The 15657-nt window shown below is 43.2% G+C and overlaps 1 protein-coding gene across 1 annotated transcript in view; it reads left to right on the top strand.

The window, feature by feature from the left end:
* Positions 1–15657, top strand: part of IFRD2 (interferon related developmental regulator 2) — a 677402-nt gene that overhangs the window by 353400 nt on the left and 308345 nt on the right. Inside the window, exon 8 of the mRNA XM_044078882.1 lies at positions 2804–2912. Coding sequence (XP_043934817.1) covers positions 2804–2912 — 109 coding nt within the window. The remainder of the gene's footprint in view (positions 1–2803; positions 2913–15657) is intronic.

The following is a 15657-nucleotide window of genomic DNA, read 5'->3' as shown; positions in this document are numbered from 1 at the left end:
TTCAAAAGCTGTCCTCCACAACCCATTGATAGCAATGGAGATGCTAAGGACCTTGGGATTCATGGCAGCTACAGTTCCTTTGCTCTCCCTAGCCAGCCTGCACGAGGAAAAATCCAGTGGTACCTGAAGTCTGTGTGGTCCCTTTGGACACCCTGTTTTTCATCCTCCCTTGTCTCAAGAAGGAGATTTATTGGTATAAAGGACAAGACATCTCCACCCTAGGATTACCTTTCACACCACCACCCTTCCTGTTCAGCAGGTTCACATAGGTGCCATGGATGAGGTGTGGGTCCATGGACAGGATCACAGAGTCAGGGTAATTGGCAACCTCAGTTCCTGAAGGAACATGTCAATCTGAATGAAATGAGGGCTCTTCTGCAAGCTCTTGAGATTTTTACCCACCTTTGGAGAAAAAGACCACTCCAGTGTACAAACGACATCACAGTCATGTAGTAAATAAGCAGAGAGGTAGCATGTCAAACTGTGCAGGTTGGCACAGGAGACCTGGAACTTGGCAACACAAATGAACATCATGCTCTCAGCTACATCCCTTCTTAAGACATTGTGCTAGCAGATCGCTTAAGCTGCTCATTAGAGGACCCCAGTGTGTGGACTTTAAACAGAGTTCTTCCACAACATCACCTTTCAGTATGGCACTCCTCAGACTTATTTGGTTCATGAAACAACCATCAACTCCCTCAGTTCTGCACTAGGGACCTTTGTCCCACAGCCTGGAGGAAGGATGCCTTCTCTTTCCAGTGGGTAGGGAAGTTCGTGTATGCCTTTTTTTTTTTTAAATTCTACTCGAGGCACAAGAGGAAGAGTAACCAACAAAAGGTGTGCTCACCAAACGACTCTAAGACCAGACTAATAACCAAAAAAGTCTTTGTGGTCAACGGAAGCAGGCACAGCAAATAAATAAAAACTAATCATTTTAATGAGCTTAAAATTTGATTAGTTAACTATTTGATTTTACTTGGTAATTAATTGTGAGCATATTTAAAGAATGAGTTGTTACTTGTAGTTGTGATGAAGTCCAGTGGATGGATGAGAGCACTAAACTTTTACCATTTTGTTTATCAAATATTTTTTATTTATTTGTTCTGCCTGCTTCTGTTGATCATGACAACCTTTTTGATTATTAGTCACAAAAGGAAGCACCCAAACTTCTTTTACTGGCTCCATTTGGGCCGAGGCAGCATTGGTTCCTCCTGCTGTTTCATCTTACAAAGGGAAAATTGCAGGAGATCCTCTACAGCCAGCCCTGATAACTCTGCAAAAAGAACAGCTGTTCCACCCAAACTTTCCAGCTCTCAGTCTGAGCCTATGAATGGTAGTCTTAAGTTCTCTGATATCTGCCCTTTGAAGAGGTTGTGCAAGTCTACAAGAGACTAGCAAACTGCTAAGTGGAAAAATATTTTTCTATTAGTACTGCAAAAAGTTAGTTAGGATCCACTCTCATCACAGGTTCCTACTGTACTGCAGTATCTCTGCGAACATTTTCAATTGGGCTTGGCCTGCTCTTCCATATGTATGTGTATTTTCTATTTATTTTGATTATTCCTTAAACGTGCAAGTCCGTATGTAGAAGCAGATGCCTGTTTTTCAGGATCGCTGTGGGAGCAGTGTCTGATTAAATGACTTGCTCAGAGTTGCACAGTTTGCAAGTGGAAATGGAGGAAATCATCAGGCTTAAGACTTCAAAATGTTGCTTATTAGCAGCGCACAACTTTATACCCCCAGAACTAAACTTGGTCTTTCTCATGCACATCGTATGGTGTAGTTTCTTCATGAATGTTTAGTCTGATTTAACACTTCGTAGAGCTTTCAGTCTGCTGCATCTCTCTGCTTTTGCCCTCTTTAAAGATATGGCATGCTGTTTACCCTTCCTTCATCCTCTTTTTAATATGAATGTGCATGTATGATATGAATGTGCATTAGGATTTTATTTCTGCATTAAAAGGTAAATTAATTTGAGTTGTGTTGTAGTAAACCTGTGTACTGAGTCACCCATATTTATGTTAGAGGGAAGCTTTAGGGGCTGTCATAAGCCTGTCCTTTAATGCAAATGTAGGTGCCGTTATGGTCCCCAAGAGAATGTAGCTTCTATGGCCACTATTTTTTTTTTTACTTGTGTTAACCATAAGTCCAGCTTTATAAGCCCAGTGTTCTTTTCTTTTTTTTCAAATATAAATTTTTATTGATTTTCAATATAACATCTTCACAAAACACTTGCAGAATGAGTGTCATTCAGTTACAAGGTAGTAGGTGAATACAATCTATATACACCAGTGCTGCATGTAGATATACATCTGGATTAACATAAACAGAAAACACAAGAGTGAGCAAATCAACATTTCACCTGAACACATGCTATAATCATTTATGTGCAATCTAAAGAAGCAATCATATTAAGAAGCCCAGTTTTCTGTATCTGTGTGCATCTCTTAGTCTACTTGAAACTGTGAGCATTTTTTGTTAGCACCAGCTTGGTTCTGTAGTTACGTACACTGTCTTGATTGGTTTATCTGATACCATAGTGTGTGACAGTACTGTCTAGGAGCACAGCAAAGTACAGCACCTCTTGAGTCGTTAAGCTGCAGTTTATCGTATGACTCTTGACTTGCCATGTGTTTCTGATTTATTACATTTCAAGTAAATAGGTCTAAGTTAGAAGTCCAGAATTATTAGTAAACGCGTCTCCCAGAGGCTCTTTGTGGAGTTTTCTAGGAGTTCATTGTCATCTCTTTAATGTCATGGTCTCAGTAATTGTATTCACTTTTCTGTTTCGTTTTTTTTATAGCCATCTGCCAAAGCTGTCCTCCATGTTGGCTAGTGACAATGTCAGTCTCAGGATGGCGACCGGAGAAGCCATAGCTTTGCTCTTTGAGCTGGCCCGAGAAATCGATGATGTGAGTGTAAACTAGAACAGGAAGTAGACACTGGCACTGCTTTTCAGTGCAAGATGTTTGAAAGAAATAAGTACTGTGTTGGTATTAGCTTGATCTTGCTTACTGAACTTCTGTAGTAGGTCTAGTTAGCGGGATAATTTTCTGTTTTTAGTATCCTTAAAAATGCTTTGACATTCTTACAAGTCTATACAAGCCCCAGTGGACTCATCAGAGTAATGAGAGCATACTCCTACATCTGGGTTAAGGAGTGCTTTTGCCACCATGCACTCAAGTTTTTTGTGCTGCACTTGTGGATCTCATCCTCTTTGCCGTCAGAACCAGACCAGAAACTGAGGCCTAATCTTCCCAAGCCAAGCCTGTGAAGTACCAGTGTAATTTTCCTTCTTTAAAGCATAACATCATCCCTGCAGAGAGGGTATTTGCTAGGCAGAGCCTTGCTGTACTGTTAAGCTTTACTAAATTGGCATCGCTGTTAAAATACACTTGATAGCATTTGGGGTGGTTTTTCCTGGAGTTCATGTCTGGACTGTATGCCCAGAAATAGAGCAGCGTATTAATTAGTTCTTGCTCCGTGTGAATTCCTAGTTCTCCCTTTTTCCTCTCCCCTAATAGAGGGGAATGAAGTCTCCAGGTGGGGAGGTGTGGATGGCCTTGCTCTTTTAGGGAATCCTATATATTTGAGTGTTGTTTGTGCATTTCATAGTACAGTTCAGAGATGTTTTTTTCACCTTTTGGTGGCTAAGTGGGTATGGGTTCCGAACTTTTTTCCTTCAGACATTAAAGGAATCGTTTTCCTGTTCTGATTAGAATCTTTCAAACAACTAGCAGCTTTGCTTGTTGGGTAGTGCAGTGGGCGGGCAGTGTTCTTAATGGTTCGTGTCAGCATAATGTGTGCTAGTTCCTGTTTGTGCATAGTGCCAGGAAAAAGATGTGGAGGGAAGGATAAACCCATCTCTAGGGATTCATTAAAGGAAATCTCTCCTAGGTCTGATTTGTTAACAATATATTTTATTTTTTGGATTCACTCGTGTCCTTGTGTGTTAAAAGTGGTGTTGCCTTGGGGGCGGCTTTTTTTTTCTCATTCATTCCCTAGGCTGGCTGGCTGTGTATGAAGACTTTGAAGTTAAAAGAAAGAGTTCTATAAGGAAGCGTATTTCTTGTAAACCATAGTACCTGGCTCCATTTACGAAAATCTTGGGAGGTTTAGCGAATTGTTTGGTCTGTCCATTTTAAATACTGCCACCATTCTAAATATGTTGCCTTTGAGGGGAGAGAAATGAATGTGTTTGTCTGCCTGTTTTGAATTTGACTGATTAGTTTGCGAAGTAAATTACATTGCTTAATTTTCTGTTTTTTTTTTTTTTCTTAAAATAAATTCAGCTGCATCCTCTTCTCACAGCCTACTTCTTTAGCTTACAAATGGATTCTGGTAGTGAGATGTCTGACATTGTGGAAGAAAGAGGTTTTAGAGCTGGTGTGCACCCAAATTATTTAAGTTTAGTTATTGTTGTGGTTATGTCAGAATTTTGAATGGTGTACAGAAGACTGATTCGGTGAATTTGGCCTCATGACAAGTCACATACAGCTAGATTGGTAGTCATTTACCTGCAAGCCACAGTCAATGACTCAGCTGGCCAAGCCAAGTGCCTCAGAACTGTTACCAGAGATGTAAATGCTTGTTAAAATGATGACAAATGCTGGACAGAGTATAGCCTTCTTCTACCTACAGGAGGTGTACCACCTGATTGTTTAAGTAGGAGGTGAGTATCAGCACTGCAGTGGGCAGGAGCACTTCTTTCCTCCTTAGGTGAGTAGGGTGGCATTGGCTCCTCATTCATACCTGTTTGCCTGGCTTCTTCCGTAGCCAAGCTGCTAATCTCTCTTGTCATCTTGGTTGTAGTTAGAGTTTCATGGCTTTAAGTAATAAGTGTTCTGTTGAGTTTATTGATTTGTCACTTCGAAATACTTGGAGTAACAGAAGCTAGCTTTCTGTATGGAGTTTGTAGGACAATGAAATTTTTGACCTGGTTATGCAGTTAATTGTTATAGTATTGGCTTAAGTGCTGAAAATGCTCATCGGCGCTCGCTGTTGTAGTAGTGACCCTTGAGATTCCTGCCTACAGAAACCTAATGACTGTCCTAATTTCCAAAGCTTGCCCCCCACACACACACACACACACACACACACACACACACACACACTCTGACTCAGCAGATTCTTTTCCTCATCACTGTCCTAATAGTGGTGGCAAAAGGGAGCGTCTGCCAGCACTAATTTCTGGATGCTTCTTGACATAGCCTGATGAGCATCAGTAGCACCCCATTTGCATCCTCAGTCTGTCAGTTCAGCTTGAATCCTGAGCTCTCAGATGCATACCCTATTGAGGAAGCATCTCTTATTTTTGCATCTTGTACTGTGTTTTATTTATATACATATATATATATATATATATATATATATATATATATATATATATATATAAAATGTGTGTGTGTGTGTGTGTATGCATCTGGTTCCAAGGTGAGTAACTGTCTTGAGTGTAGTAAATAAGTACTGCAGAAGGACTTCCATAGCTTCTATCTTTTTTGTCCAGATATAGAGCATGATGTGCCTATTTGTGCCTGTACTTCTTTCTAACAAAGAACCATAAAGCACAGGGTGAGTTCTTCAGAAATGGTCACTGAAAATAACATATACCTGGTCTTGGGCCCACCATAGTGTCTGCCAGTGTATTCCTCTGACTACTTGAAGGGAAAAGGCCCAAAGGACAAGAAATTTCTGGAGTCTGATGGCATTACCTCTTAGTCAAACAGCCTCTGTAAACTTGAAGATTCCAGTATTGATTGTGGAGGTATTTTCAAAGCCTGAATACCCAGATATTCTTTTAAAAAAAAGGGGGGGGGGCATCTGGCATATAATCTCTTAGGAGACTCACCTTCAGCATGCAGCATGTCCTAGCAAGCCAGATATGTAGCACCTGTCACTTCTCAGACCTTATTGCAGGCATTGGGATCCAAAAACTCTGATTCAGGGTTTAGGAAGGTTGTAGCCCCACACTTTTTGTACAAGAGGAGATTGAAGATAAGATTGAGATCTTGTTGGAATACCTGCATCTGGGGCCTCCATGTCAGACCCATGCACACTCCCAAGTAGAGGCCCAAGGAGTAATCAGTCACCCTGCCTCACAATATGCCAAGGGTGCCTCAGTTCATGGGTTCATAGGTATATACTAGGCTAGCGACCACCAGGGCTTTTATAAGCTTAGCTGTGCAATCCAACCCAGTTGTGTCCTTGTATGTCATGGGTGTTTATTAGGAGGGGGTATGTTAGGAAGTTTCTAGAGGTTGTGTGAGGTGAGATATTTTACAGAGGCATACAGTAGTGTCTAAACTATCAGACACTGTTTCCCTCCCAAATTCAGGTTCTTAAATGGGATCTCTTCAAGCTGGCACAAGATTTTTTAGACTTTCTGAAATCCAGGCAGTCCATCTCTGAAGAAAAGCCAGTGTCAGAGGTGCCCTTGCTTAATAGAAAAAGAAAGGGTCCCTTCTCCCAAGAGGGACTCCTGATAGCTTGGTTCGGTAATGGAAGAATTGGACTATGCAAGTCAAATGTCTTTCTTTGTTTGACACCGAAAACATTTTGTCTTCTATTTCACCACCCGAGAGTGTTCTCAGGCTCAGATTAGCTGCAAAAACTTTGAGCCTGGCGCAACCAAACTCTATGACCATTTTTTCCAGTTCAAGTCCTGGTGATTTTTTTTCTTCTTCTTCTTTTTAGTGCCTTGTTTCTTGACTCCCTGTTCCATGGAAGCCAAGACATTTTTTTACAGGATTTATGATTCCCACAGGCATATGCACACAGATTTAGTAGCTCATCAGCAGTGTAATGTATTTGGATTCTAGCAAGGGGTGCAGTGTGGCTACTTCCAGGAACCCCATTCCCACTGGAAGGGAGTGCAGTATACTCAACAGATTTTGGCAGGGAAGGCCTGCACTTCAGCTAGCCTGGCTGTTAAGACTGTCAGCATCCAGTCTTGTATGTTGAAGTTCCAGGAATCCCTGTTTGCCATTTGAGATAAATGGGGCTGGAGGACAGGGTCCTAAAAAGTGAGATGCACGATATATGCAACTTCATTGCTCAGGTTGCCAGACACTCACTGGGATGTGGTTGTTATGCAGTTGATGCATCCTACAGGGCAGATTTTAATGGTGTCTGGGTAGGAGACATGAATGGGTGAGGACTTGGACTCCTTACCCAAAGGGGCAGCCAGCAGCTTCACTTTCACAAGCTTTGGAAGGTGCTGTCTTTGGACCTCTTGCATAGAAGGTGTTCAAGAAGCTGGATGAAAAGTGGAAGATTGTACAGTTAGTCAATGATTTTTGTTTTCATTTTTCAGCTCCAAGATATATTAGAATTTATTCCAGTAAAGGGTGTCCCTACTTCCTTAAGCTAAAAAAGCCCAAGTCTCAGAAAGGGAAGAAGGGCCATCACACAAGAAAGTGGTAAGCTGACCGTAGAGGAAAGCTTGGATGACCTTAGGGCCATAGCAGTCAGAGAGAGCCTCTCCTGTAGACACCTTACCCCTATAATGACTCCCTCCTCCTCTTTGTAATTATACCCACTTTCATTCCACCACCCTGTAGAGTCGAAGGTAGACTGGTTGCCTTTGAGAAGCAGTGGAAGGCTACCTCACTGGTGAAGTGGGTCCTACAAACTAGGTTTAAGTTGCAGTTTCATTAGAGACCAAGATTGCTAAGCATTCACTCTCCCCAGATGTCAACACCTCATGACCCCATTAATATAGGGACATCATTCTATCCCAGGGTGCCATCGAGAGGCTTCCAGCAAAAGAGAACAGAACTGGGTTTCTAGTTCTGGCTGTTACTACTAAGAAAACAAAAAATCTGGAGACCCATCCTAATCCTTCCCAAGTTGAGCAATTCATTAAAGTATCCAAGTTCAAAATGCTTTCTTTACAGAACCTCCTATACTTGCTCTTCCAAGGCTCCTATGTAAACCCAAAGTTTCTAAAGGCTGCCTGTGTTCAGGTCGCTGTAGCGAAGGGGTGCAAACCGTTCCAAATATTAAAGGGGAGCTGCCCATTACCTCTTTCCCACCTTCCCTTTTGTCTTGTACAGTACAGTGTGCCCAGGATATTTATAAAGAGCTTGCCTCTAGTAACTATCTTCAGCAGGACAAAAGACATGCATGTTACCCTTATCTGGACAATTACCTTGTTCAGGCTACATCTTTGTAAGCTGTCTACAAGGATCTGCTTACTGCTATGTACTTCCAATTCCAGGGACTTGCTATAAATCTTCCAAAGTGGAATCCTTCCTGAACATTGAGAGTTTCATTTTTTGGAGCCTTGCTGCTTAATGAGGAACAATGTTTTCTCTGAGGTTTGGGTACTTTTTCCAACGATATTTAAAAAAAAGTTTTTTGAAGACTGAGTCATTTGGCCAGCGGGTTCCTCAGAACTCTAGGAAATGTGACCTTCTGTATGTGGATGGCTACCTTGGCAAAACTTCAGTTGAGAACATTGCAGTGATATCTGAGTAACAGGTGATGCCAGCATGCCCGTCCCTTACAGTCCACAGTCCTGCTGTTCTGTATGAAGGATGAATTCTTGGGGGATATAATCTCTCTAAATCTGTGCATCCCCTTCAGAATGTAAAATGACTGACTCTCGCAGTAGATTACTCAGATGTCATGGGGGCCCATGCAGGAGAATTGAAGGTCTAAGGGATTTGGGACAGAACATTACAAAGGAACATATTTGCCAAAAGGTGGCATTGATTTTGGCCAACAGAATCCACCGGACAAGAATAAAGGAACTTTCCACACACAAATTATGCTACAGTGATATGAGATGTCAGCAAATGAGGAGGAGATTTGTTCATACCTGTTGTGCAGATGAGAGGTAGCCAAGCATTCAGTTCTAACCCTCCGGGCACCAAACTTCCTTTCCAAAAGAATAATTTGGCAGACCAGTTGAACAAAACACAGTTGGTCCCCAACCAAAGGATGTTAAACAGAAATGTCTTTTGTGCGTGTCATAAGTGGGCTGTGCCAGAATTTGACTCTTTGCTTATGCAGAGAATGGACAGCTAAGCAAATACTGCATCAGAGTACCAGCACTAGGGGCCTGGGCAACAGACGCGGTTTCCAGAACCCAAGCAGGTCTTTCTTTATACCTTCCCTCATTGTATCTAATGTCTTCAGTATGTTGCTAAAGATCAGGGAGGGGAGAGAACACTTTTTTTCCGGGAAACAGCCAGTCCTGTTATCTCAGCATGTGGATGCCTTGATTTGGGACAAGGAGTCAGTAATTCACCCCATTTTGCGGACCTTAAGACAGACTGTGTGGATTTAGCACTCACCTTCATGCACGTTTCTGAGGGTGTGCTACATATTCTGATGGAGGCTAGAAAATGCAACAAACGGAGATCTTGTATAGTAAGGTGGAAAAGGTTCTCCCATTAATGCCTTAATAGAGGACAGGAAACAATTTCAACACAGTTGTCTGAGCCTCATTTATCTGTCAAACCTGTACTGGGGCCTTTCTTATGCTTCTCTAAAGGTGCACACATCTGCTGATGTTCTTCGTGTTTCACTGTTACAGTCATTCCATTTGGGTTATCTGCCTGCAGGTAGCTCTCAGCCGGCATGAATACCAGAGTTTTGGATTCCTGCGTCAGATGCTCTCTCTTCTTCCATGGCTTCAGGTCATCAGGGGTATAAAACATGCAGCCGACGCCATTACACCAGTCTTTTCTTACCGCGTGGTACCCGAAGCAGAAGCAGATCATAAGTGCCAGTCGGCCGGCTCCTGAAATTTTCGTTTTCGAATTTCAGAACCGAAGTCTTCAAAAAAGCTAAGTACCTCTTTGGGGGGATCCTTTTTCTTGCTCTTAACCGATGTCAATAAAAGTTAATTGTCTTACCTGTGGAAAGCAAATACCTCATAAAGATTTTCATTCGTACTGCATTCCTTGCTTAGGCCCAGACCACGACATCCCTCGCTGTCAGTTTTTTGCCTTATTGAACCCCCAAACTGTTCGTCGTCTGTCTATTTTTGCAGCAAATTATTTTGGTACTCTAACTATCCAGAAATGGCTTCGGTAAGCCCATCCGACTACCGATATTCCAAAAAAACGTAAGGATAAAGACAGATTGCATAGGCCCAAAACTGCCGAATACTCTTCCGTTAAGCTAGTCGCCAGTTCGCCGGTACTCAGTGAGGCAATTTTGCAGCCCCTGATACCCACTACTTCAGATTCACAGGCCTTTACTGAGACCCATTCGGAGTCCGGTATGCCGCGAGATGCTTCTTTGTCTATGGAACCTGCTGATGTCTCTATCTTGGATGGGTCCAGAGCCGCTGTGCAGGCACCGGCTTCTGAGGGTGTATTCAGGGCTACAGACTTGCATTTTAAACTGACGCCATCTTCTTCATCCAGGCCTAAAACGTGACCCACGCCTAGAAAACCGATGTCCAAACCACATGGTCAGGCCCATATGCCTAAAAAACAAATGCTTAGAATGGCTGAAGACCTTATTACTTTAATTAGAGGAAGCCAGAGTTTTCTTCTGATCAGGATTCTGATATTTCTGTTTCTTCTGATTACCAGGATTTGCCCTTGTCTACCTAAGAGGATTCTGATGCAGAGGATTCCATTCCCTCTGCTTTCCCCTCCAGAAGATTTTTCTTTTGGTGAAACCTTGCACATTCTTAGGGAGCATTTCTTCTGGGAAAGCCAGGATTTTTCTGACTCCAAAAAGAGGCTTAGAACTCCTTCCTCAACACAGGCCTTTAGCTATCTCTCCTGTTCTGGACATTGTAGATGATGCTTTCTTGGAATCTAGCCTGTCCCCAGACACTTCACCTCCAGCTCCCAGAAAACCTGACCGGTATTAGAGTACCTGACTCTCTCAAGTTCCTCTTCAAGAATCCTACTGCGGATCCAGAGACCATTTCCCAAGGTCCAAAGGGCATTAAGGCTACTGCTGCCAAAAATCCAACCTCTTCTGATAGAGATTCTAGAGCCTTGGACAGATGGGGTAAGAAGGTATACACTTCTGCTAATTTGGTCATTAGGGCTTTAAATTGCCAGTTTCATATTTTAAAGTATCAGCGGCATATTATGGGACTACTTAAACAGAAAAAGATGTTGATTCCTGACTGGGCTGAAAACAAAGAATTACAGGATTTAATACATTCTGCTGAACAAGTTGCTAAACATTTTGCAATGTGGTTTTGATTCTTTAGAAGCATCTTTGTCACTGGGTCTGTAATTAGAAGGCATGCTTGGCTTAAGGAGCAAAACTTGCCAGATCATGTTAAAGCTAAATTACTGGATGCTCCCTTAAACGAAGACCGCCTTTCTGGCAATAAAGCAGAAATCGTCCTCAAAAAGATGGAGGAAAAAGCTAAATCTATGCAAACTGTTAAAGATTTCCTGCAAGTACAGCCTCCCAGATTTAGTAGGCAATTGGCCTTCAAAGAATTGGTTCTTTCCAGTCAGGCCTTCTCAGTTCAAACCCAGGAACAGCAGACCACCTAGGTTACAGTCTCAGGCTACATAGGACTAAGCAGTGGGGGGCACCCACTTCCAAAGCAGGAAGTAGTAAGACACACACACACACACACACACACACACACACACACACACACACACACACACACACACAGAAAAATGTCACAATGACTTAACCTTAACCCTTCCAAGCCCTGCTCAACTGCCTGCTCCCTTAGGAGGAAAGCTCGCCCTGCATGCAAAATACTGGGAACTCGTAACCCAGGACAAATGGGTTTTAAATAGTTTCCCAAGGATACAGATTCCACTTCCACACCCTACCAACCCCAAACGGTTGGCCAGACCTACCCACAAATCAGTGGGCAGAGGCTCAACAGCAGGTTCTCTCTCTTCTAAGTATCAGAGCTATTCACCCTCTTCCAGCAGAAGAAAGGGGACAAGGTTTTTATTCAAGACTTTTCCTGGTACCCAGAAAAGACATCCTGGTGTCCTATCCTGGACCTCTATATTCTAAACACCTTTTTGGTAATCCCAAAATTCAAAATGCTAACACTTCAACAGCTGCTTCCTATGCTAGGCAAAGATGACTGGTTGGCAACCTTAGACTTAAAGGAAGCTTACCTGCACATTCCAATAAGGGATTCTTGCAGAAAATACCTATGCTTCAGGGCAGGCTCAATATCAGCTCTCTGCACTTCCCTTTGGCTTATCTACTGCGCCCAGGGTATTCACAAAGTGCCTAGCTCTAGCCATTGCATTTTGCAGGCAGAGAAATATTCAAATATATCCATACCTGATTCAGGCAGAAAGCCAGGACTTGCTATTAAAACATCTGGCATTCGTAAAGAAGCTTCTAACCTCACTGCAGTACACCATAAACAAAAAGAAATCTCACCTAGTACCCTGCCAACAGATTGTATTCCTGGGGGCAAGCTTGAACACAACTTCCCAGATGGCTTTCCTCACTCCAGAGAAACAAGTTTGACAGCCTACTTCAAACTACTGGCCACAAAGACCCAGCTATCTGCAAGGAAAATTTTGCAAGCCCTGGGGTTCATGGCCTCTTGCATTCTACTAATTCCATATGCAAGACTGCATTTGAGGAAGCTAGAAAGCCTATGGTGCGAACATTCTCAAGATCTGGAATCAATGATTCTTATCATTCCTTGTATAAAGACAGAGTTCCTTTGGTGGGCAGAGGCCTGCTACCACAACAAGGGGCACCCTTTCACCCTACCCCATGCCGCCCAAACCCTAATAGACTCATCAGACTATGCATGGGGGGCTCTCTTGGCAGGGCAGTGCATTTAGGGCAAATGGAACCAGAGTCAGAAGCACCTGCATATCAACCAAAAAGAAATGTTAGCTGTACAGAATTCCCTGACAGCCTTCAAAGACCACATCCTTCCAGGACAATTATTTGTAAAGACAGACAACACCAGAGTTATGTGGTACATAAACAAGCAGTGGGGAACCCACTCGTACCCTCTCTGCAGACTAGCCATGGCTCTGTGGAATACAGCCTTGAGCTACCAAGTGCACCTACAAGCTCAGTTCCTGCCAGGCAAGCTAAATTCACTGGCAGACTACCTAAACAGAAGTCTCATGGACCCACACGAATGGAAACTGGAACCAAAAATATTCAACCTCTTGAGGAACAAATGGGGGACTCCAGAGATAGACCTGTTTGCCTCCCCTCAGAACTACCAATTGGACAAATTCTGCACAAGGCCTCCCTACAGTCAAGCTTAGAAAGTGGATGCCCTGTCCTTTACCTGGGAAAGCCTCTCGGTTTATGCCTTTCCCCCTTTGCCTCTCCTCTCAAAGGTTCTGCTAAAAATCAAACAGGACAAGCCAAGGACAATACTGATTGCACCAGACTGGCCACGCCAGCATTGGTACTACCTCTTGCGCGGTATGATACTGCTGGAACCATGGCACCTACCTCAGACACCTTCCCTGCTGTCCCAGCAGGCGGGCCAGATTCTGCACCCTCAGCTTCAAACCCTGAACCTTGCAGCCTGGATAATTCCTTGAGCTCCCCAATAGCATCCCTCAGTAAGCAGGTCCTAAATGTCATTCTGGAAGCAAGGAGGCCTACTGTTCCTGGAGCCAGTCTCAAGGGATGGGCACAACAATGTCCAGCTTACCTCATATTCTTCAGTACTAATAGAAGTGCTCCACAAGGGCTTATCCTTTTTGTCAGTTAACATTCATGCCTCTGCCATTTCAGCACATTATAATACTAAACCACCCCTCTTCTCTCACCCCCTGCTAAAGCAATTCCTCAGAGAGGCCAAAAATTTAAGACCCCCCCCCCCCCAAGGCAAGCCCCTACTCCAGCCTGGGACCTTAACTTTGTTTGGAAAAGCTCACTCTCCCTCCATTTGAACCAGTTGCAACTGCAGAGTTGAAATTCCTTTCTTGGAAAACAGCCTTCCTTCTAGCCATCACTTCAGCAAGAAGAGTGTCTGAATTACAGGCCCTCATGGTAGTGGAGCCCTTCATTATCTTCCATGCAGACAGGGTTTCCCTCAGGACCAATCCTTTTCTGCCCAAGGGGGGGTGTCTAGTGTGGCCCTAAATCAGTCCATTCATTTGCCTACCTTTTTCCCGAATCCACAAAACAAAGGTGAACAAATACTGCACTCTTTGGACGTGCAAAGACAACTTGGATTTTATTTGGACAGGACTAAGCTTCTCAGAAAATCTGAACAGCTGCTAGTTAGCTTTGCTGCAGGGGCAGAGGGGAAGGCCATTTCAAAGCAAACCATTTCTAAATGGATAGCCCATTGCATTCATTTCTGCTATAAGCACCATGGAAAACGTACCCCACAGGGGATAAGATCACATTCCACCAGGACTGCATCTACCTCTACAGCCTTCCTCAGAGGAGTCCCTACCAGGGACATCCTAGAAGTTGCTAACTGAAGCCCTGTTCATACCTTCACCAAGCAATACCACTTGCCTATTTTTTTCTAAATCCAGAGCTGGTTTTGCCACTGCATTTTTGCAGGGCTTAATAGCTGGCCCTAATGCCCTCTAACTTCCTCCTCCCTTCCTTAGCTTTGGGAATCAACCCAAATGTAATGATTGCAACAGTGAAACACGAAGAACATAGTATACTTAACGTAAATGTAGATGTTCGAGTGTATTCACTGTTGCAGTCCTGGTTACCCTCCCTCCAGCCCCCTGACTTCTCTTGGCTATACCTTTCCTTCTTGTTTGGTGTATTTAAGCTTTCTGGTGTATTTGCTTTTTGATGGAGGTGTAACATAACATATAATTGCTTCCCATTATGGGGGCATGTGACATCTGGGGCAAGGAAAACTGATGTAATGGTGTCTGCTGCATGCTTTATACCGCTGACGTCATGGAAGAAGAAACAGCATCTGGCTCTGGAATTCAAGACTCTGGTATTCAGGCCGGCTGAGGGCTACCTGCAGGCAGATAACCCAAATGTGATGACTGCGGCAGTGAATACACTCTAACATTTACATTTATGGTAAATGTACACAACTGTACTTTTCTCCTCGTCTTCCTCTAAACTCCACTCTTGTACTCCCAGTTCCCTATGAAATCAACTGAGATTTTATTTGTTCGGAACTAAAGAGTTCAGAAAAACTTAAAATTGACCCATTGACAAAATGAAAAGGAAGGCCAGTCAACAAATGCACCGTGTCCATATGGCTTGCTGATTGTATTTAATCTTACACAGCACATGACATATCTGTCCAGGACATGCCATGGTGAAATTGGTCCAAGCCACTGCAGTGACCACAGCTTTCCTCAGTAAGTTCTTGAGGCAGTCATTTTCATCTCTGGTCACATCTTCTGTAGGCATTACAGGTTTAGGAGTAACTTCTAGGGCTAGGGTAGGATTTGTTTCTGCTATCCGGCAGGGCATACTCTCCTAATTTATTCATCTCCAGCTACCTTAAAATCATACTTTGGTAACCTTCCAAAAATAAGGACTGCAGTGCTGAATACTATGTTGAACAATGTCCAGTTGTGTTAAGAATTTGCTATAAGTTTAGATGTTTGAGTAGGTTCACTGTTGTAGACTAAGTATCCTCCCTTTCCCCCTCTTTTTTCATGTCATCCTTTGCAGCCTGGGTTGGGGTGGAGCCATCATTTTTTATTTTGATTTCTGTTTTTCCTTGTCCTTAAGTTTATCCCACTAGACCAGTCTCTCTTCAGG

This window comes from Protopterus annectens, chromosome 7.part1, assembly GCF_019279795.1.
Source record: "Protopterus annectens isolate FY-2018-M chromosome 7.part1, PAN1.0, whole genome shotgun sequence".
In the NCBI taxonomy this organism is placed as follows: domain Eukaryota; kingdom Metazoa; phylum Chordata; order Ceratodontiformes; family Protopteridae; genus Protopterus; species Protopterus annectens.
Note: the sequence above shows the minus strand (reverse complement) of the source record. Positions and strands in the feature narration are given on the sequence as shown.